At 54.0% G+C, this 22,713-nt stretch overlaps 2 protein-coding genes across 4 annotated transcripts in view; one reads left to right on the forward strand and one right to left on the reverse strand.

Moving 5' to 3' along the window:
• The first annotated feature begins 1,750 nt into the window (after window positions 1-1,750).
• On the forward strand, window positions 1,751-13,023 carry ARAF (A-Raf proto-oncogene, serine/threonine kinase). Of its 2 annotated transcripts, none has more exons than XM_043571031.1 (16): window positions 1,751-1,857; window positions 3,108-3,302; window positions 3,477-3,580; window positions 4,561-4,663; window positions 4,757-4,911; window positions 5,018-5,116; window positions 7,250-7,391; window positions 7,495-7,522; window positions 7,611-7,783; window positions 7,875-8,077; window positions 9,830-10,006; window positions 10,109-10,155; window positions 10,645-10,763; window positions 11,002-11,133; window positions 12,122-12,256; window positions 12,455-13,023. In XM_043571031.1, the coding sequence occupies exons 2-16, from the start codon at window positions 3,207-3,209 to the stop codon at window positions 12,587-12,589; spliced, it is 1,848 nt and encodes a 615-aa protein (XP_043426966.1). In that variant the 5' UTR covers window positions 1,751-1,857; window positions 3,108-3,206; the 3' UTR covers window positions 12,590-13,023. The 2 variants fall into 2 exon arrangements, with proteins under 2 accessions (XP_043426966.1, XP_043426967.1); XM_043571032.1 differs by having other exon boundaries at window positions 1,761-1,857; window positions 3,148-3,302.
• The window catches only part of SYN1 (synapsin I), a 50,833-nt gene continuing 41,134 nt past the window's right edge, over window positions 13,015-22,713 (reverse strand). The window contains exons 6-13 of one of the 2 annotated variants that reach the window (XM_043571029.1): window positions 18,943-19,005; window positions 18,063-18,205; window positions 17,894-17,968; window positions 17,689-17,791; window positions 16,319-16,465; window positions 15,863-15,950; window positions 15,183-15,774; window positions 13,015-14,131 (exon numbers count right to left, since the gene is read on the reverse strand). In XM_043571029.1, the coding sequence (XP_043426964.1) occupies window positions 13,996-14,131; window positions 15,183-15,774; window positions 15,863-15,950; window positions 16,319-16,465; window positions 17,689-17,791; window positions 17,894-17,968; window positions 18,063-18,205; window positions 18,943-19,005 (1,347 nt within the window). In that variant the 3' untranslated portion in view covers window positions 13,015-13,995. The remainder of the gene's footprint in view (window positions 14,132-15,182; window positions 15,775-15,862; window positions 15,951-16,318; window positions 16,466-17,688; window positions 17,792-17,893; window positions 17,969-18,062; window positions 18,206-18,942; window positions 19,006-22,713) is intronic. The other variant, XM_043571030.1, reaches the window with a different exon arrangement.

A 22,713-nucleotide genomic window follows, 5' to 3' on the forward strand; every position in this document is an offset into this window, starting at 1 on the left:
TGTTATGGGACACCTGGGCTGTTTCCATTTTTTTGGTTATTATGAATAAAACTAATGTGAACATCTGAGTGCAAGTTTTTGTGTGGACATATTTCAATAGCATGCTGTGGACGGCTCACTAGAGCCGATTTTGTAAATCTCTTCTCAACTCTTGTTCCGTGAGGCCATATTAGTAGCTTGAAATAAACCATGGTGGGATTATTTACACCATAGTTGGCAATGCTACAAATTAGAGATTTTTTTTTCTTTTCCTGGAAAGCTGGTTGTTAAACATTTACCAGCACATCACTGGACATATGTTTTTATTTCTTTGGAGTAAATACCTAGGAGTGAGATTGCTAGACTGCATGGTATGTCTATGTTTGACGTTATAGGAAGCTTCGAATAAACATTAAAGCAGGCTGCGATGCGCAGTTCCAGCGATGCGCTAAAGAGCTTGCGAAGACAGAAAGTAACCTCATCCTTTTATACAGCCAGGCAGATATAACCCGTTACATACATGTTCCCCAAAACGACAATAACTTGTCCTCAAGTAAGAGAACTGACAGCACCATTTGCTACACATAGTTCATCTCAAATTCATGTGGAATTTGGGGTAGCCATCTGCCTTCACCCAAAGGAAAAATAAAACACAGATCTCTTTGACAAGCAGGTAACAAGTTTGAGCCAGGAGCCTAGGTCAAATTCCTATGGAGACGTGGAGATAAGGGTGCTAGACTCATTGATGTTTACATTTCAAAGAGATGGCTCCAAGGCCCTCAAGAACAACATTCATGGGTAGTAAAGTTGGCAAGAGGCCTAAGTGGCTTTTTTTAAAAATTTTTTTTTTCAAAGTTTATTTTATTTTTTGGGACAGAGAGAGACAGAGCATGAATGGGGGAGGGGCAGAGAGAGAGGGAGACACAGAATCGGAAACAGGCTCCAGGCTCTGAGCCATCAGCCCAGAGCCCGACGCGGGGCTCGAACTCACGGACCGCGAGATCGTGACCTGGCTGAAGTCGGACGCTTAACCCACTGCGCCACCCAGGCGCCCCCTAAGTGGCTTTTTAAAAGATTTACATACATTTGGAAGAGACGGAGAAACAATTTTACAACCTTTCTAAAGGAAATGCTCTAAGAAAGGGAAAATTCAACTCTGAAACATTTTTTTACCCTACAATACCTTCACGTGTCTCTGCTCTGTACCCCATTCCAGGTCCACACTTCCTTCGCCTCTACACCTGGCTATCTATGACTAATCTCTCAAAATCCTTACCAACTCCATTTCTACAGTAAGCCGCCCAAAACAGCAGGCCGCTCCTCCTAGGGCCAGACCCTGCAGCCCCGGCCACACTAGAGCCCCGCCGTTATCAAAAGGTGTGACTACAAGTGTCAGAATTGGAAAAAGTTGCAGTTAAGTGGTCTGATTCCAACTCATTTCAAAGACGGCAACACTGAGACACAGGAAAATCCCAAATGGGTACCAAGGACTCCAGTCACTGGCTAAAAAAAGGCACTTAAGGATTGCCCGGCCAGATTCAGGAACCCTCAAAGCAGAAAAAAAAGTTCCTGCTTTATTCCACCACGGCACTACTGGGGTTAAAGTACACAGCACGCAGGTCTCCACCCGACTGCGCCTGCGCGAGCCCAGACCTGCGAATTTGCCCCAGACCCTGACGTTTCAGGCAGCCCCTCCTAATCCGGAACAGGACCCACATTCCGCCGGTCCTGCCTTGACAGGCGTGATCCAATAAGAGTTGAGGGCTGAATCCTGTGGAGCCAATGGCCAAAGTCTGAGGGGCCGTGGAGGCGGACTCTTCGAGGAAACAAGAAGACAGGCCCAAGATGGAGGCGGCGGTGGCCGTAGCAGCGTGACAGGTGAGGGCGGGCCCGGTGGGGTTAGGTTTCTGGAGCGACCGCCGGGCACGGGCAGGGAGCCGGGACCGAAGGCTCAGCTCCAGGATGGCTTCGCCTGGGCCCCGGCGCCCCACGCCCGGAACCGGAGGAGTGGTTTGACCCGGGGCGAGACCATCGTCGACAGCGGGGGGGGGGGTGGGGTAGACAGGAATAGGGGTGTGTGGCTGCGGGGGATGGTTTCGCCCGTCGCGTGTGGCAGCGCGCCTGCGCAGAGCTGGAAAGCCCTTGGTAGGCGGGGCCGGGCTGAATGGGCCCTGGGTTGTGGCGTGGTGTCCGGACTCCCTCTAAACCTCCTTGAGGTCTCTTGGTGACCCTTCCTTGCAGACAACGGGGTGTACTTGGAGATGTCGTTCACTAGTCGCTCCCCTTATTCCGGATCAATGTCTGACCCACTGGAAGAATGTTTGAGGATTCCCCCTTTACTCTTGAAACCCACCGCAGCCTTCTTCCATTATCACCAGTAATATGTCTGCGACCCCTTCATTAATTAGGGGGGATTTTAGAGCCCCCACCCCTGTTTTACCCCTGTTTATCTCACCTTAACCGTGTTTAGTAACGCACCATTACCCTCCATTCACCCCATGACAATGTCCGGTGACCTCCATTTCCGTTCTTCTCCCCCTTACCGTCCCTGCAGCATAGTGTCTGCTGAGCCCCTATGAACTCCCCATCACAGTCTGGTGACTTCCATTAGCCACATAATACAGTGTTTGAGAGCCTACCTTCCGTTACAGCCCGGGGCTTAGGGATTCCTGCAGTGCCCTTACGAACACTCTTTTGGTGCAGTTCCCATTGCCCCTAAGCTAAGGGCAGTATCTGATCTTCTGTTTGTTTCCTTTGTCACCACAGTATCTGGTAACCACCCTTTGTCCATTAAAAAGCCAGGACAGCCTGTTCAAGTCCTTTATGTACCTGACACGCCCCATTGCTGTGTGGTTTGACTTGATTGTTGGCCCCCAGCAGAGACTGGGTACTCCTGTGCCCTCCAGGACTGAGTGTGCTGCCTCTCATTGTGTCCTTACTGTCCCCTCCTCTCCACCCTCGGCCCTTAATTGTGAGACAAACAACAGGAGAGGCTGAGCAGAGGAGGGACTGGATGAGTTCAGGGTGTTTAATAGGATCCCTTGGGCTGTTGTGTGATTAGGCGACAGGGGGTGATGTGGAGCCTGGAGATTGAATTTTTTTTTCCTCCCCTGCCACTTTGCTTCCAGACTGTCATTACTGGACCTCTGAATCCCTCCTGTGTTCTAGGAGCCCCATGGCACCTGCCCAGCCCCGCCTCAGTCCGTCTTGACAAAGTCTTAGGCTCCATGGAGCCACCACGGGGCCCCCCTGCCAACGGGGCCGAGCCGTCCCGGGCAGTGGGCACTGTCAAAGTGTACCTGCCCAACAAGCAACGCACGGTGGTGAGTGTGGCAGGGGCAAAGCTGGCAGGGGGTGGGGATGGACCCCGTTGTAAGTCTTGGTTCAGAAGGGTGACTCGGGATGGGAGGAGGCTTTAACAGAGGCGTGGGGGAAAGTTGGCTGGGGCCGGTGTTGGGCACTGACCCGCCCATCTGCACACACAAACACACACACAGGTGACTGTCCGGGATGGCATGAGTGTCTACGACTCTCTAGACAAGGCCCTCAAGGTACGGGGTCTTAATCAGGATTGCTGTGTGGTCTACCGGCTGATTGAGGGGTAAGTGTGCCACCCCCACTTCACCTCCCTCTGCTGGGCGCCCAGCCTCCCATTTCTGAGAGCCGCCTGACTCCTTCCCTCGGTCCTGCAGTTCCCATTAGTCTTCCCTTAGCTCAGTGAGTCCACTAAGAGTGCCTCCAGCTTCAGTTTCATACCTTCATTAGTTCATTGGCCTTTAAGGTCAGAGCAGCTCCTCTCGACTTAGCCTCCAAGTCCTCACCCTGCTCCCATGCCTCCTCCCAGAATTCATCTGTTTTGTTCTTTCACCATTTCATCCATTTGTCAGCTCTCTGCTGCCTCCGTTTCCCTGTTCTCTGTCTGCCGCGAGGGGCCGTGCTGGCCTTCTGTTTATCCCTGTGTCCTGGGGTGCCTTAATTTTTTTTTTTATTTGACTCACACATGGCTTTTCATTTGTTGTTTCAGTGCCTCATCAGTCACTTTTTCAGGGGCTTGCTGAGCACTTCTGAGATTTGCTGTTTATTCACTGTCTTATTTGCTCCTCACCTTGTGGTTAAGAGCATGGACTCTTCTGGGGCACCTGGGTGGCTCAGTCAGTTGAGCGTCCCGACTCTTGATTTTGGCTCGGGTCGTGATTTCAGGGCTGTGGGATCGAGCCCCGCGTTGGGCTCCATGCTGAGCATGGAGACTGCTTAAGATCCTCTCTCTCTTCCTCTGCCCCTCTCCCCCACTCATGCACACACTCTCTCTAAAAAAAAAATCTTTAAAGAGCATGGACTCTTCACACTGTCCTGCCACTCACAATCCTTTGTGGCCTGGGGCAAGTCACTTTTTCCTCTCAGTCTCAGTTTCCTCATATGTAAAATGGGGACTAGGAGAGTAACTACTTCCTAGAGTTGCCACGATGAAATTTAAACATGTCATCTATTACTCTAGGATGGTAGGCTTGGAGGGACTTTTGGGGGTTCCCTGCCTTCCACCATCCCTGTCCACCCTCTCACTCCCTTCCATGCCCCCTGCAGGCGAAAGACAGTCACTGCCTGGGACACAGCCATTGCCCCCCTGGATGGAGAGGAGCTCATCGTAGAGGTCCTTGAAGATGTGCCACTGACCATGCACAATTTTGTGAGTGTGGAGTGGATGGTGGGGGAAGACTGTGGGCATGGGGCAGGGAGAGTCCTTGACCAGGCCTCAACCTTCCCTGCTCTGTGGCAGCAGGTACGGAAGACGTTCTTCAGCCTGGCATTCTGTGACTTCTGCCTTAAGTTTCTGTTCCATGGCTTCCGCTGCCAAACCTGTGGCTACAAGTTCCACCAGCACTGTTCCTCCAAGGTCCCCACAGTCTGTGTTGACATGAGTACCAACCGCCGACAGTGAGCCTGGCCTGGGTTGGGCTGGGGAATGGGGAGGACAGAGGCCACAAGCTCTTATAGACATTTGACCCTTGTCCTCTTGCTGTACACCCTTAATGCCCTCAAGGGTCTACCACAGTGTCCAGGATTTGTCCGGAGGCTCCAGACAGCACGAGGCTCCCTCGAACCGCCCCCTGAATGAGCCGCTAACCCCTCAGGGTCCCAGGTAGGGATGCCTATAGCTGAACGCCTGTTGTCAGGAGAAAAAGATCTGGAGGCCTTTGTAGACCACAAGCCATGCTTCCTTCATTTGTTTATTTGACAAACATTTATTGAATACCTACAACTGTGAGTAAGGGCATGGACCTTGGGCAAGTTACCCAATCTCTCTGGGCCTTAGTTTTCTCATCTACAAAGAGGAGATAATAATACTTTTTACCACATAGGGTTCTGGTGAGGATTTAAATGTGTTAAGACACATCCACTGCTTAGGACAAGATCTGCTACAGAATAAGGAGTCCTTATTAATTATAAATACATATATGAAGCATCTAACTATTTTGTTAATTCTTGGAGTATAACCATTCTCAAGCCTTTCCATTTTGAAATACATATTATTTTACCATAAATTCCATTTTATTTCTCCTTTATGTTAAGTATTATAATACTGTAGTATTTCTATATTAAAGTATATTATTATTCTAAGATAGTGTAAGTTTATAAAACATGCATTTTATCTGTTTGATTATGTATTTTAGAATGTCTATATTTGTACGGTATGCTATAAATACATCATCATGTGTTCTACTTACACTACCTTCATATAATGTAAAATACACATTTTTACATAATATAAAATAGTAAAGTTAGGGCATTGTGTTATTTTTAATTATGGGTATATGTGGATTAATTGCCTATAAATTTCATTTCAGGATAGTGAAAGGAGCATTTTAAAATGTGTTTGTAATGTTTCAATATATATATATATAACATACATCTTTATGTATTGACACACATGTATGTATAACATATACAGCTGACCCTTGAACAACATGGGTTTGAACTGTGTGGGTCCACTTGTGGATTTTTTACATACAGTACTATAAATGCATTTCTCTTTCTTGTGATTTTTTCTTTTCTTTTTCTTTTTTTTAAAGAGAGAGAGGGGTACAAGTGAGTGAGGGGCAGAGAGAGAGAGAATCCCAGAAGGGGCAGAGTGAGAGAAAGAGAGAAGCGGGGCTCACCCGAAGTGGGGCTCAAGCTCACCCGACATGGGGCTCGAACTCACAAACCGTGAGATCATGACCTGAGTCGAAGTCAGATGCTTAATGAATGACTGAGCCACCCAGGCACCCTTCTTATGATTTTCTTAAAAACGTTTTCTTTCTCTCCTTTTTTTAAAAAATGTTGATTTACTTATTTTGAGAGAGAGAGTGCAGGAGGGGCAGAGAGAGAACCCTCAGCAGGCTCTGCGCTGTCAGTGCAGAGCCTGATGCAGGGCTCCATCTCACAAATCGTGAGACTGTGACCCGAGCCCGAGTCAGGCACTTAACCCGCTGAGCCACCCAGGTGCCCCCAAAACACTTTGTTTTCTTTAGCTTACTTTGCTCTGTAAATCTATTGTAAGACTACAGGATATACTATATAGAACATACACACTTTGTGTTAATTGACTGTTTATGTTATCGGTAAGGCTTCTGGTCAAAGGTAGGCTCTCAGTAATTAAGTTTTGGGGGAGTCAGAAGTTATACGTGGGTGTTCACCTGGGCAGGGATCTGGTGCCTCTAACCTCTGCATTGTCCAAGGGTCAACTGTATGACGTTATTATAATATATATATTTGGAAACATTGGCATTTTGAATACAGCTAATGTGTTGTGCATTATGTAATGATATATTTGAATAGTACGCATGGTTATAAAATATTATATATTGCTCTTTCCCCCACTGTCTGTGTGGCTTGCTGTCTCTCCTTAGGTCTTTACTCAGATGTTACGTCAGAGAAGCCTTTCCAGACCCTACTAGGGCCACTTTCTGTCTCCTCATGTTGCTTTATTTTTCTCTTTTTTGCCCCTGTCAGCAGTGGGCATATTAAATATTCTTGGGTTGTTACGGCGCTCTGTCCGTACTGGAACATCAGTCTCACGAGGGCAAGAACTTTTACGTGCTGTGCCCACAGTTTTCCTTCCACCAGCTCTAATGGTATCTGGCACAGGGCAGGCATTCAACAAGTGTTTCTTGAAGTGAAACGTGATCACGTTGACTTACTCTGAGCTAGACCTACCTTTACCGGGGTGGGGGGCGGCTTTACTTGTTCCCTTGTTGGGCCGACAGTGATTTCACAGGCTTTCCCCTGCCAGCTCCCGCACCCAGCACCGCGACCCTGAGCACTTTCCCTTCCCCGCCCCTGCCAACGCCCCACTCCAGCGCATCCGCTCCACATCCACTCCCAACGTGCACATGGTCAGCACCACGGCCCCCATGGACTCCAGCCTCCTCCAGGTTGGTGGTGCGAGTGTCAGTCACGGAGGGCACCGGGCGGAGGGGAGAGCCGTTCCGGTTGGCTCCCCTGTCCCCTCACTGAGTCCCGTCCCTCTTCTTCCAGCTCACTGCCCAGAGTTTCAGCACCGATGGTGAGTCTGCCCCCCCACAGCCCTTCCGCCTGTGCCCCCCCCAACCACACTCCACGTGCCTCCACTCACGTCCCTTCCACAACCGCAGCTGCTGGTAGTAGAGGCGGTGGCGGCGACGGAGCCCCCCGGGGGAGCCCCAGCCCCAGCGTGCCCTCGGGGAGGAAGTCCCCACATTCCAAATCCCCGTCGGAGCAGCGGGAGCAGCGGGAGCAGCGGGAGCAGCGGGAGCGGAAGTCCTTGGCTGATGACAAGAAGAAAGTGGTAAGCTCCCGGGAACCTTTGGTGGGGGCGCCACAGGCTGAGTGATGAGGGAAGCGGGCAGGCCCCTGAGATGCCGCCGTGTGGCCCACAGAAGAATCTGGGGTACCGGGACTCGGGCTATTACTGGGAGGTGCCGCCCAGCGAGGTGCAGCTGCTGAAGAGGATCGGGACGGGCTCGTTTGGCACCGTGTTTCGCGGGCGGTGGCATGGCGACGTGGCCGTGAAGGTGCTCAAGGTGGCTCAACCCACAGCGGAGCAGGCGCAGGCCTTCAAGAACGAGATGCAGGTGCTCAGGTGAGATTGCACTCGTGTGGGGGTGGCGGGGCAGCTCTGGCCCCTCCCTGGGGAAAGGCCGGGCTCGGGGCACTTCCCGCACAGCACCCGTGTTTGTGTTGTGTTATAACCATAATCGGAAGTTGTTTCTCAGCCGGGCCGTCCCTTTCCCCTCTGGGAAGTGGGTATGGGTAGAGCACAGCTGACGATAGTATTGTTTGTGTTGGGGTTGATACTGATATTAATTAACGTCTCTGCCTGCAAACCGTGGGTCTTGTCATTCGCCTGCTGTGAAATGGGTGTGGCGGCAGGCCAGGACCTCAGCCTTACTGTGTGCCCTTCCATTAATAGCATAGTGTCAACCACATTGCCAGGAAGGCTTGCGTCCCTCCTTCCCCTCTGTGTCTGCTGTATCATTTGTGGGACGCTTACCGTGTTGCGTTCCTGTTATTAATTACAGCAATGCCGTAATTGAAAGAGCAGTATTATTTAACTGTAATGGTGACCGTAATTTAATCGTGGTGTAATTAACGATTGTAGTTGCTCTCCTTAATCTGTCTTTAATGTGATATTAATTAATTGGCACTGAGAAACCCCGGGGTTCCTTTTCTGCCTCTCTAGTTGCTACCCCTCCTGGGGTTGCTGGCGTGGACTTTCCCTCTGACAAATGGGCACAACTGTGTCACAGTTGATGTTATCAGAATTTCTTGTGCTATCTTAATAGTTATCCTCATTACGGATGCCGCAGTAAGAAAACTTTTATTCTCTGTTCCTCCCTGTGAAATTACTTGAGCACGCTCTAAATTTGCATTATATCAATATTTTAACCATAATCCGCCCACTGTGAGGAATGCTCACGTCCTCTATCGTCCACTGTGACGTGAGCAAAATGGCAGAGCATCGTTGATGTTGTGTGCGTTTGTGTTACTGTTACTACTGTGGTTACTACTTACTTCTATAAGGAGTGATGGTTTTTCTTCTAAATCAGAGGGGATCTGTTCATCTGTGACAGAGCTTCTGTGAGGTAGACTCAGGTACCCAGTAGCAATAACAACAAGGACAGTGACATTTTCAGGGTGCTTACGCGTTAGGTGCTCTTCTAAGTGCCTTACAGATTATTTACTAATTACTCTTCCCAGCTTCCCTATAAGGCAGCTAATCTAATTATCACAGTTTGGAAGTTGAGGAAAATGAGGCACAGAGAGGTTAAGTGTCCTCCCTGAGGTTGCACAGTGAGTACCTGGGGGAGCCTGGATTGGAACACAGACTCTGATCTGAGTCCTAACCCAAAGCTCTTTACCTCGAAGCCTCTCGTGGTGATTAACAGGACATAGTCACACGTCACTGGTATTTTTACCGGCATTTATCGGTATTACAACGATACATCGATGAAGAAGGTTGGCATTCCCCTTTCTTGTCTGTAGAGTGGTCACAGGCCCAGGTCATGGTCAAGGTCAGAGGTTGGCAGGTGTTGGTGATGGAGAGCCACTGGTCGGCAGAGGGGCGGAGTCAGTAATTGCTCCCTCCTGCTTTTGTTGGGAGACTCGGATGAGGAAGCTTGGGATGTAAGCCTCCGGGGTGGGATCATAGCCCATGAAACATATGTCACAAAGGCACTGAAGCTGGCCACAGCCTGGCCCTGAGCCTCCCGAAAGACAGGGTGGAAATGATGACAGAAGGCAGCAGTGAACAGCACCACTCCTGATGCTCAGAAAGTGAGTGACAGTTGCTCTTTTTTCCTTCCTGTCCTGGTACCACCTTCCCTGCCTGCAGGAAGACACGCCATGTCAACATCTTGCTATTCATGGGCTTCATGACCCGGCCGGGATTTGCCATCATCACACAGTGGTGTGAGGGCTCCAGCCTGTACCACCACCTACATGTGGCCGACACACGCTTCGACATGGTCCAGCTCATCGACGTGGCCCGGCAGACTGCCCAGGGCATGGAGTGAGCCTCTTGGCCTGGGGACAAAGGGAGGGGGCTGGCAGGCTTGGGGTGGGGAGATGAGGTCACCCCCAGTAAATTTGCCGCCTGCTTCCATCCCTACAGCTACCTCCATGCCAAGAACATCATCCACCGAGATCTCAAGTCTAACAGTATCTGCCTGTCCCTGTCGAAGGGCTTGGGTGGAGTGGGGGCTTAGAGGGATGGCTCTTGTTGGGGAGCCTTCTGGAGATGCATAGGGAGGGGCATGTGTCATGTGGCTTAATAGGGGCTTTAATAGGGCTCTCTTGGTCAGGGTTCAAAGTTGCGACTGGTTCGGGTGCTGTTCCTGGGGACTTTGGTCAGGGTCTAAAGTATGGCAGCTGTGGAGGACATTACAGGGAGTTCTGATCAGGGTCATGGGAGTGGCAGTTATGGGTGCCACTCGAGGGGCTTCCTGGCCGGGAGTCACAGGGGGGCCAAGGTAGGGAGCACTAATTGGAGTTCCCAGCCCGAGTCAAGATTGTGGCTAGTTTGTGTGATATTGGGGGGCTTCTGGTCAGGGTCAGAGGCATGAGTGTGGAGGCATCAGTGGGAACCTCCCAGTCAGGATGAGAGATATGGCTATTGGTAGCTCCTGTAGTGGCCCTTGACCCTGGTGGACATCTTCCTACACGAGGGGCTCACAGTGAAGATCGGTGACTTTGGCCTGGCCACGGTGAAGACACGGTGGAGCGGGGCCCAGCCCTTGGAACAGCCCTCGGGCTCTGTGCTATGGATGGTGAGTTGGGCCAGGCTGGACTGGGGCCATATAGGGACATGGGGTGCTGGGCCACGATGTGAGGAGCTGAGTGGGAACGGAGATACTTGTGCTAGATGTGGTGTCTAGACTGCTCATGTTTTTACCTTGTGAGGGTGTTCCCAGTTGTACCCAGTGTGGCTAGTGGGATTTGGGACTCTGGCCAGCCATTTTCTGGCCTCCATGATCCCCCTGCCTGGTCTGGTCTGCCCTATCGAAGGCGGCTGAGGTGATCCGTATGCAGGACCCGAACCCCTACAGCTTCCAGTCGGATGTCTACGCCTACGGGGTTGTGCTCTATGAGCTCATGACCGGCTCGCTGCCTTACAGCCACATTGGCAGCCGTGACCAGGTAAGCCCCACACCTTACCCATAATCTCTCAGGGAAGGGAGTCCCCTCAGCCTCCAAACCTTAGACTTCCTCCTTGTAAAGACCAAGAACGCCACACTTCCCCCAGAAACCCAAAGTCTTCTGGGCTGAGAACTCCCAGAATTCTCTGGTCTTCCCTAGTCAGAATCCTCTCCTCCCCTATACATCTATCAGCCTCTGGGTCCTTGAAGTCCAGAATCTCTTGAATCCCCTATATCCAGGATCCCACAGGGCCCCCGAGTACCCAGAAGCCCTCTGGAACTCTAGATACCTACAGTCCTCTGGCCTCAGTGCTCAAAATACCCCAAGTCCCAAAAAGCCCAGAATTCGGTTTCTGCCCATCACAGAAGCCATCTGTGCTTCTGGAATACTCACAGATACCCACAGTCATTCAGGCCTTAGGCATCTAGCAGGCCTTTGGGGCCCTGGAACCCATGATGTTTTAGGCCTGGACTGTCACAGTTTTCCCAGGTCTAAAGTGTGGAATCTTCCAGGACCTCTGAAATTGGGGATCCTCTAGGCTCCAAGCCCTGAGCACTCACAGTCCTACAGGATGCATGGACCCATAGTCCTCTAGCACCCAGACACCTAGAGAAATACGAACTCCTGAGATTTAGAGTCACTTAGCTCCCTCCAGACCCAGAACTTTATGTTTCCCCTGACTCAGTACTTTCTGGGCTTCTAAGCCCCCTAGAAACCTGTGAGCCAAGGGATACCTATAATTCTTGACTTCTCCTGAGCTGAAATTCTGTTCTGCAAGCAGAGAATCCTTGTCTTCAGAGACCCAGTCCCAAGTCCTCAGAGACCCAGAATCCTTGCATCTACAAGATACCCACAGTCCTCAGACCCGAATACCCAGAGCACCCTAGTTTCCCAAAAAGGAGCCTCCAAAGCCCCTTGAGACCCAGAATTCCCTCAGCCTCTCAGCTCAGACCCCCAGATCACCGCATTCCTGCCCCCCCCCCCCCAGATTATCTTCATGGTGGGCCGTGGCTATCTGTCCCCGGACCTCAGCAAAATCTCCAGCAACTGCCCCAAGGCCATGCGGCGCCTGCTGTCTGACTGCCTCAAGTTCCAGCGAGAGGAACGTCCCCTCTTCCCCCAGGTGGGCCGGGTAGGCGGGCCGGACACACTGGGGAGGGCAAGTCTGAGGAGGAGGAAGACTCCGAGGTGTCAGTGGGAACAGTGCACCTTCAAGGGTCAGGAGTGTATGATGTGTGTACTTCCCATTAGGCCGGGGTTTGCGGGTGTCGGGGTGCCCGTGTGGCTCTGGACACCTCCTCTAACCTGCCCCTGCCCCCAGATCCTGGCCACGATTGAGCTGCTGCAGCGGTCACTCCCCAAGATTGAGCGGAGTGCCTCCGAACCCTCCTTGCACCGCACCCAGGCTGATGAGTTGCCTGCCTGCCTCCTCAGCGCGGCCCGCCTTGTGCCTTAGGCCCTGCCCCCAGCCGCCAGGGAACCAATCTCAGCCTGCCACACCAAGGAGCTCTGCCCACCAGCCAATCAATGTTTCTGCCCTGATACTGCCTCAGGATCCCCCATCCCCGTCCTGGGAGAGGAGAGGGTCCCATGTGCTTTTCCAGTTCCTCTGGAATTGGGCCCCCCCCAAAGACCGAGACCCCTGCTTCCTCCATAATTTGGTTTCCTCTTGGCTTTGGGGATACTTCTAAATTTGGGAGCTCTTCTGTATCCAATGGCTGGGATTTGTGGCAGGGATTCCGCTCAGAACCTCTGGAATTTGTGCCTGATGTGCCTTCCACTGGATTTTGGGGTCCCCAGCACCCCATGTGGATTTGGGGGGGTCCCCTCTGTGTCTTCCCCACCATTCAAGGACTCCCCTATTCACCAAGAAGCACAGAATTCTGCTGGGCCTTTGCTTGTTTATTTTGCTTCCCGACTCTTCTCATGGGGTTCAGAGCCGCTGAAGGGTGGGGGTGAGTCCAGGCAAGGAGTGGTTGGGGGAATTGCGGACCACACAAACAGCGCCACTGCACGCATCACCACAGGCGGCACGATGAACGAGGACCACATATGCCAAGCACGGCACAAGAGGAGGCCACGTCAGTCACAGACACAGACATCACGGCAAAGGTGGGGAAGCAGAGGACCACTGGCCCTCCATGTGCAAAGGATTCTGGGAAGATGGGTGGAGTTTGCATATTTAGAGATAGCTGTCAGAGGCAGGAAAGTGGGAGTGTGGGTCCCTGGGGAACAGAAGGGTCCTAGCAGTGGGAGGACCTCCCGATGTGATCAGTGGGGTTGAGGGGTGGTTAAGAGATATCCTTGCAGGGCTGGAGAATGGCATCTGAAGAGGTGGAACTCCAGAGATGTGAGATCCCTGAAAAGGGGCTCCAAGGTAGGGGTTTCTTTGGGATCTAGGAAATCTTGATGGGGAACAAGGTGTCCTTGAGAGATCTGGGACCAGGAGTATGGTTTCCCAGGAATTTCAGGGTTCCAGGAGGGGACTCAGTAGCGTTAGGGCCAGAACGTGTTCCCTGGTGTTTGGGAGCTTCTGGGAAGGAAAGTGCACTCGGGGGGGGGGGGGGGGAGGTCAGGAGTAGAGGTTTTCAGGAATTTGGAGGTTCTAAAACTGAAAAAAAAGTCTTGAGGTGGCCGAGAGTGGCCTTTTATAGGGACTCAGGAATTCCAAAGTGAGAATTGGATGTAGGACCAGGAGTGCGGTCTCCCCAGGGACTTGGGCATTCTGCAGAGTGAGAAGAGGGGTCTGGGCAGACCAGGAGAGGACTTCTCAAGGGATCTGGAGATTCCAAAAGTGAGAAATGGATTCAGGGCCCAGAGAGGGGTTGCCCAGGAGGAATTAAGGGTTCTCAGGGTGGGGTGTCAGTCGGAGAAGAGGCTGGCGAAAGACTTCCTCAGGCTGCGGATGGTCTCAGCTTTCACCTCGTCCTGGCTAAGGCTGGGCCTGGGCGGGGCTGGCTCTGGAAGGTTGAAGGCATTGGTCAGAGACTGGGATTTGCTAGAGAGAGACAAGGTGGAGGCATGGGAGGAAGGGGGTGGGGAGGAAGGGAGGAAGGGGAGAGAAACACAATGTTACCCCAGGCCCGGCCCAGCCCTGCCCCTCTAGTCCTGGGGCTGTGCCTGTGACCCTCCCACCCACCAGCACAGGCCTGGACCCTGATGGATTCTCAGGTGGAGTGGGGGAGCCCTGGGCCAGACTGGGAGGACTTGGATCCAAGGTGAAGTCTGGGATTAGCGGGAGGAGTCTTGGGCTGCACCTTCTCCAAATTGTAGACTAGACTGGGGGGATGTAAAGCTGAAGATTGGCAGGGAGCCTCCCAGTCTGCGTGAGGAGGCGGGGAGGGAGTGCGGTGGGGTTTGCACCGAGGACAGGCTAGTGTGGGTGGAGGGCAATCTAAGGGGGAGCATTTGGATGTGGTGGGGAGGACTTCTGAGCTCAGGCTGGGGTGGGGGGAGTCTGGAGTGGGCCAGAAGAGGCAGAGAGCACCATGTGATGATTTGGGAGGAGACTGAAATGGCCCAGAAGGGAGGCTAGACCGTAGGAAAAGCATGAGGACAAGCTGGAAAGAGCGGGAAGTGATAGAGCGGGGCTGTGAGTTGGCCAGGAAGAGTCTGGGGGTTCGGCTGGGAGGAGTCCAGTTGGGTAGGCGAAGGGTGCGTTTTGCTGCGAAGGCTCCAGTGGAGTGCAGGCTCCAGTGGAGTGCGGCTGGGTGGAGGATTTGATGGGCAGGGTCAGTCAGCAAGGTGCCTGGGGGGCTGGGGGAGGGGGCTTTCCCAGGGGCCTAGTGGGAAGACTGAGCTGAAAAGGGGTTTTTCTGGGGTTCTGCCACAAATGTCTAGGATGGAGGGCAGGAGCCTCCGTGAAGTGGGGCGGCGGGGTGTGTGTGTGTGTATAGGTTGGATGAGGGTTCTGTGCAGACTGAAGATCGAACTCTTGGGACTCCTGTATAGGACCTGGGTCCGAGGAGCCTGGGAGCTGGGGCCACTCTTCTGGTGCAGGAGCCTGTTTTGTGAGCAGCAAGGCGAGGGCTGCCGTGGGGTCCTCTTACTTGAGCTGGGGGTGCGGAGGTCCCCCGGCAGTGGCGGTGGCGGGTGGCGGCACGTCCTGGCTGGGTTTCTGGGCCAGCTGTGGCTTGGTGGGTCGTCCAGCAGGGCCCGGGCCACTGGGCCGCGGCTGCTGCGTGGTGGGTGGCCCGGTGCGGGGCATGGGACCCGCCTGGCTGGCCTGGCGTGTGGGGCCGGCAGGGCCTGGGGGTTTCTGGGGTGGGCCCTGGCGCTGCTGACCACTCGGTGGGGCCCCCGAGGCCTTTGGTGGAGCCTGACCGGAGACAGATGTCTGACGCGTAGCCTGTGGGGGGCCCGCCTGGCGCTGGGGAGATGGGGAGGCGGGTGGGCGGGCTGCTGGAGGCGCCCCGGGTCCTCCTGCCACTGGCCGGGATTGGCGGCCTTGACCCTGGGTCAGTGGTGGGGCCTGGGACACAGGCTGCTGGGGTGCTGATGTGGGACTTGGTAGGCGCTGGGGCAGGGGACTGCCAGCTGGGGGTCCGAGGCCCGAAAGGTGCTGCTGGCCCTGCGGGGGCGGGCGCTGCTGCAACGGGGGTCCCTGGCGTTGGGGGCCCGGGCCGGGCTGTGGAGGGCCACCTGCGGGACAGAAAGAGTGCACATGTGAGAGGTGGGGGGTGGGGGTTGCCAGTACAGTCAGAGCCCAGGAAGCCGGCCCCTCACTTACCCTGTGGTGGGGGTCGTTGCTGAGCTGGAGGTCCTGAGGGCTGCTGGGAGGTCTGGCGGCCCAAGGGCGGGGCCCCTGGGGACGGAGTCTGCGGCAGAGGAGTGGAGCAGGAGAGGTTAAAAATAGTTACCGGCCAGCCAGAGCATCAGCCAATCAAAATGACACGGGCTCCCAGTGTGCTGGGTGTTGACGTGTCTGTGGCTGAGCTGAGGGGATATCAAGCTGGGGAGGGGGGAGCTCGTTGCGGGGGAGGGTTGGGAGGCACTCGGGGAAGTCAGGGTAGCAGCCATTTTATCAATTTTTACGAGCAATTGGTAATTGCCGCCGCACATGCGCACTGGCAGTGCCCTTTGCCTGCTGATTATCAGCTCTGCGGCAGCATGACCGAGGGTTGGCCTGGCAGCCACTAGCCCCCCTCTGGCCAGCTCCGCCCTCGCTCAGCACCAGGGGCCTGACCTGGCCGTGGGAGCCCCTGCCGGGGGAGGCATCCCGCTGCCGCTGCCTGGGCAGGGCCTGGGCCATCTTGTTGACCACAAGCTCTACGATGAGCTGCTTGTCTTCATCTTGGTGGTCCCCGATGAGTGGCATGGAGGAGCCCACCACCTGGGGGAGGGAAACGGATCCGGTGAGGAGAGCGGCAGGAAGTGCATGGGAGGGTGACAGCCACCGAGCACCCTTAAGCTGGGGAAAGGCGCGGGCTGGTGCCAAGGAAAGATTCAGTTTGAGAAGCACCAGCTTTGCAGTGCCACGAAAGCTTGTCTTTTACAAGGTACCGGACAGCTCCTGAAGGGAGCCTACAGCTTAGAGCACAGCTCCACAAATTAGGGCCCGCGGGCCAAATCCAGCCCAGACGCCTGTCTTTGTATGGCCCCTAGAGCCAAGGATGGGTTTTACGTTTTTTGATGGTAGGTAAGAGAACAAAAGAAGATTTTGTGATATGTGAAAATATACATTTCAATTTTTATATCCCGACAGTTTTAGGGGAACGTTTGTTTTGTATGTATTGTCTTCGGCTGCTTTTGCAGAGAAGCTGCAACAGAGACTGTATGGCCCACACAGCCTAAAATGTGCACTGTCTGGACCTTGACCGAAAACATTTGCCAATCCCTGCTTTACAGTTTGCTAGGTGTTCTGTCATTTACAAAGAACTTCATGGTGGCTATAGTACTTTATAGTTTACAAAGCTCCTTGTCCTTTTCAAGGGACTAGGGGATATATGGTATGTTTAGACTTTAGAAAAGTGCTTTGCATGGGCGCCACTGTTTACAAAATGCCTCACCGTGTAGAAAGCGCTCCAATTTTCAAGGCATTTTATGGTTTCCAAATTGCCTTACCGTTTGCCAGGGGCACTGCTGTGTACAAACAGATTTAGAATTTTGCGAGTGCTTTGCTTTAGTAACGAGGACCTCCCAGTTTACAGAGCTCCTTTCTTATAGTTTTATTTTTTTTTTAACGTTTATTCTTGTTTTTGAGAGACAGAGCAGGAGGAAGGGAGGGGCAGAGAGAGAGGGATACAGAATCGGAAGCACGCTCCAGGCTCTTAGCTGTCAGCACAGAGTCCGACGCGGGGTTCGAACTCAACAGACTGCAAGATCATGACCCAAGCCGAAGTTGGACACTTAACCGACTGAGTCACGTGGGCGCCCCAATATAGTTTTGTAAAGCACTCGGCTGTTCCTCAAGCACCTCCTAATTTATGAGGTACTTTACAGTTCACAGAGTGCCTTTATAGCAACCTGGGCCATGGAGAGCTTCATGGCTTATGGAACGATGCTGCCATGCACCTGCCCCACCCCGTACCCCTACCAGTTCCTGGGTGCTCCCACCTCAATGATGTGATCCCTTCCATCCTTGCCATGCAGTGCTTCCACTGCGCAGATGTCCAGTCCCCCAAAAATCTCGGAGCACGTATCCACCCACAGCTTGTACCTGCCGAGATGTGGGGCAAGGAAGCCTGTCAGTGCCCGGCCGGCCTGCGTAGCCATGCTTCCCCCCTGGCGTCCCCTCCCTCTGAGTCCAGGCCACCCCCACCTGTCAGACATGGCGATCTGCTCGAGCATGGCAGAGCCGGTGTTGGTCTTCCAGTTTCCTGACACTGACGTCCTCCTGGGGGGACAAGTCGAGAGAGGACAGAAGCTCAGGGGAGCCCAGGTTGCACAGGGCAGGGGACCCCTACCCAGGCCTCGGCCTCTCCACTCACATGTAGGCTTTGTAGTTCTGCCCAATTTTCTGGACGCGCACGTCATATTTGGCGTCAATAAAGGGCTCGGCAGTGGCATATGTCTTGGTCAGTGCCACGACGCTCGCGATGTCCTGGAAGTCGTGCTGGTTGTCCACTTTGACCTGTAGGAGTGGGGCGGGGATCAGGACCTGATTAGGACAAGGTGGCAGCGGGCGGCGGGGGGGGGGGGTGTCCCGGGGCGGGGGCATGCATGTAAATGACACGGGTGAGCCAAGTACGTACAAATTCAGTGGATACGCCAAGACACTCGGGCGTGCATAATTCTGGAGGTCCTAGTTTTTACACGTACACAGCAGACACACAGGTGGGGATATGCAACTTTGAGCATACTAAAAACAATTGAGTTGTCCACTTTAAATGGGTAAGTTGTATGGTAGGTGGGTTATATCCCAGTAAATCTGTGGAAAAACTGTGTGTATATATGGTCTATGTGTACGGGTACCGCGACATCGGTTGTATACACGATATACAAGCATACACATTACAAGTCTGCTTTCTACGCACACAGAGACAAAATCAGGTGGACGGAATGCACGCAGGACCCCAAGACGCTTGAACATAAAAGATTATATAGCGTGTGTTCAACACAGGGGCATGTGTATACACAAACACAATGCTGGCTACACGAACAAAGTAACAGGACGCATACACCTGGTTGAATGTATGACAAACTCTAAGAATGTGAGGGAAAAAAATCCAAAGAGACAAAGACACCCCAGGACACACAATCACACAGAATTACCAGAGTGCTTTGAATACGCAATATACGTATGCACCATGCCAGGAGCATGCACCATTTCCAAACACACACACCTACACACCCCATCTGGGGACTCACCTTGCCCATCCCGGAGTGTGCGTGCCCCATCTTCACAACCACAGGGTACGTCGTGCTGCTGAGCTGGTAGGGCGGAAAGGCAGAGCAGGGTCAGGGCAGGAGGGCCATCACAGGGGTGGTGGTGGGGGGCTGAGGGAAGCCCGTTCTGTGGGAGCCACATTAGAAGCCATTTCCCAGAAGAGGCAAGTCAGGGACAGTCAGCAGCGGGGGTCACACACACACACACATACACACACACACGTTTCTGTGCCCAGAATCGAACTCAGAGCCCTGCCTGCCTGTCCCTCCCTCCACTACCCTCAAGTCCCAGACATCCCGCCTCTGCTTTCCCGGGCAGAGGCATGGGATAGGGGTGGGGGTGGGGGACTTTTCCGGAAAAGGGAAAGTTTGTTTTTATAATGAGTGGATGATAGAGAAGTGAGTGTGTGCATGTGCATGCACGGGGGTGTGGTGGCAAGCATGCAGTAACCGGATCCCTCAGCCAGGCCTCGTGTGTAAGCATCGTCCATGCACAGACGCGACCCAGAGGCACGCACACAAACCCTCAGAACTCAGATCTACACAACCAAGCCCAGAGATTGCCAAGTAGGTTGAGAGCCACGAGATGGAAAGACGCACAACCAACGCAGGCTCACACCTTGCTCTCCGGCTGCAGAGGTCCACACATTCAGCCAGCCAGGCGCTTCTGGCCGGCCTCTGCCCAGCAGCACACGCTTTGGGGCACACACACACAGCCCCTTTCCTGTGGCCCAAAGCCACGTCAGGGACCCACATAGCATGAAGGATTGCCCATGAAGTACAGAGACCACCCTCAGAGGCACGGCCACGGAGCGCACAGGCACACACAACCCCGACAAGCACACACGACAGAACTGGGCACGTACTCACACCCAACACTCACAGACACACCCGCGACACTCCCGGGCACACGCACGAGGAAGACCCATGCCACATATAGAGGTACACACTCCTAGGTCGTCACATAACCACCAAGACTCAGCACAGAGAACCGCACCAGACGGGGAGGGGGGGGCACACCCAAAGTACATCTAGGGACGCGCACACACAACGCGCCTTGCCACCCATACAAACGGAGAGGCGCACACACAGCCAGGTTCCTAAGTGTAGGCACTTCCGGGTGTGTGCGTGCACACGCACACTCACACGTCCAGGTGTGGGGATGCCTCAGGCCTCCCGCGACCCCGGGGGCGGGCAGAGGGGCTCGGGTTGGGCGAGCTGCGCGCGCACGGCCGCGCCGCCCCCTCCGCTGTCCCGCGGGGTAGAGAGAAGGCATTCCCGGAGGGGCTGCCGGGGCGGCGGCGGTTCCCGGTTCCCGACAGGCACAGGAAGCCCGCAGGCTCAGGGTGACCGATTGACCTTCAGGCCTCACCCTCTCTCCGCACCCCCACCTTCCTCATTTCCCAAATGACTGGCGTCATCACGGGTCCCCCGAGAGGCACCGCGTTGGGAAGGGGACTGCGGGGATCCTCTCGTTAGCGTTCCGGGGCAGCAGCGCAGAGGCAGCGCTTGACGTTAACACTCGGGCACACACACAACTCAGGAACACCGCCTCCACAATTACATGCGCAACTTAGACCCGCTCTGCAGAAGCAGAGGTACAACTCCCAGGAGCGACACAAAACACACAGGTGCGCAACACTAGGGGCGCACACACAGTTCTCAGAGGCAGACACAGAGCAGAGCTGCGTGCAAGTGCACACGCGCGCACAGGCCCCCACCTCGAGGTCTCTAGGCCCCTCTTTTCTTGTTTTTAAATTTTATTAAATTTTTTAATGTTTATTTTTCAGAGAGTGTGTGTGAGCAAAGGAGGGGCAGAGAGAGAGGGAGACACAGAATCCAAAGCAGACTCCAGGCTCCGAGCTGTCAGCACAGAGCCCCACACGGGGCTCGAACTCACGAACCCAGGGATCATGACCTGAGTGGAAGTCGAATGCTTCATCGACTGAGCCACCCAGGCCAGGCCCCTCTTTTCACAAACCCTCCTTGTTTCCTCTGGACTTGAGTCTGAACGCAACCCCATGTGTAGGTATGTGCGCGACTATGCCCGCACACGTGTGCATGCTGGGAGTTTTGCACTCCAGGATCCCCTGGAGAGCCCTAGGTTTGCATCTTGGTCTCGCCTCTTTCTAAAGCCATGTGGAAGCCCGGGTCAGGTCGCCTAACCTTCTCTGGGCCTCAGTTTCCTGATCTGCACAAAGGGCACCACGAGGCCCAAGTGCTTGGCATGTGGTGGAGACGGCCGGGCATCCTCACTGCACACCCAGCCGGCCCCACGGCCCCCACACCCATGCAATGTCCCTCAGGGGCTGCACATCCGTATACATCTCCGCGAAACCCCACTGGTTTCAAAACCCGCACTATGACCCGGATGCACAGAACCCCTCACGTGTAGACAGTTGGCCACACTCGCTGCTGACTCAGGCTTGAGAGAGCTGGCATCCGAAGCAGGGTCAGTGAGGGGCTGCAGCAGGGTTTTCCCTTCCTGCGCGGCTCCCACTGGCCGAGCTCTGACTTAGCCCCTGCCTCGTTCACTCTCTCTCCCCACTTTCACAACCGGAGGCTCCAAATTCCTGATTTACTCCCCCTCCCCCCTCTGCCCCCGCCCCTGCCGGACGGGCCGTTTCTTCATTCTCATTCCTGGGTAGGTCACTCGACCCCTCAGCGTGTCTGGGTTTCCTCATCGGCATCAGGAGATACGCCAAGTCCCTAAGTCACAGGCAAATTGTGAGGAACAGATTACTTCAGGAAAAGCGCTGAGCGGGTTTTCTGGCACACAGGAAGCCGCCCTCCTCAAAAAGTGTTGGCTACTGCTATTGGTACTGGGTCAGCATCCCTTGGTCAGCCGACATGAATTACCAAGGTGGCAATCGGGCCTGACTGAGAGATGAAGTGCTCACAAAGGTTCCAGAACGCTGTTCGATACCCACAGTACTGGGGGGGGGGTGTCGTTTTTGTGGGGGTGGTGCTGGTGACTGGGCTAACCTCCCTGAGTTAAGCAAGCTTCATTACCAAGGGGGACATGAGGACTGAAAGAATTTACACAAGGAATATAGGACACAGCGCACAGCACCATCACTGTTATCATTGGTCTGCCTTCCCCAACCAACAAAGGATGTTAATTAGCCCTTAGAGCCCTTTCCCAGGACCCCAGGGAAGATTCAGGCAGCATCTGGAAGCTGGTGGGCAGGGATTGCCTCACCATCAACACCGCCCCCCCCCTCCCCGCCCCAGAGGTGTGGGAGGGCTGGTGGGGAAGGGGCAGGGCAGGATGGGAGGGGATCCGTTTTCTACTGACTCACAGCCCTCTTTCACCACCAGTGAACCGCCCCCCCCACCACCGTAATGCTAATTCACTGGCACTTTCCCCACAGGTCAGGGCCGTGCCACGGCTGGGGTGAGATCCTGGCACCAGTTAACCTAGGTTCAAATCCCAGCCATGCCCGGTGATCCTCGGAAGGTTCTTCAATCCCTCTATGCCTCATAGTTCCTCATCTGTAAAATGGGACTAATATCGGTACCCATCTCGGAGGTTTACTGTGAGCTCTAAGTGAGAAAAAATATGCTGAGTGCCTGGGACACAGTTGGTGCTGTATAAATGCTATTTATTTACCTATGTGTTTATTTTTTTCAAGGATTTTATTTTTAAGCAATCTCTACACCCAACGTGGGGCTTGAACTCACAACCCCGACCGAGATTAAGAGTTGCAGGCTCCACCAACTGAGCCAGCCAGGCGCCCCAAGTCTGTGTTT

This window comes from Prionailurus bengalensis, chromosome X, assembly GCF_016509475.1.
Source record: "Prionailurus bengalensis isolate Pbe53 chromosome X, Fcat_Pben_1.1_paternal_pri, whole genome shotgun sequence".
NCBI classification, from domain to species: Eukaryota; Metazoa; Chordata; class Mammalia; order Carnivora; family Felidae; genus Prionailurus; species Prionailurus bengalensis.

Coding starts and splice junctions, on each gene's coding strand:
- ARAF (XM_043571031.1), top strand. CDS start 3,207: ATGGAGCCACCACGGGGCCCCCCTGCCAACGGGGCCGAGCCGTCCCGG. Junction 7,392..7,494: donor TGGACTCCAGCCTCCTCCAG/GTTGGTGGTGCG, acceptor CTCTTCTTCCAG/CTCACTGCCCAGAGTTTCAG. Junction 12,257..12,454: donor AACGTCCCCTCTTCCCCCAG/GTGGGCCGGGTA, acceptor CCCTGCCCCCAG/ATCCTGGCCACGATTGAGCT.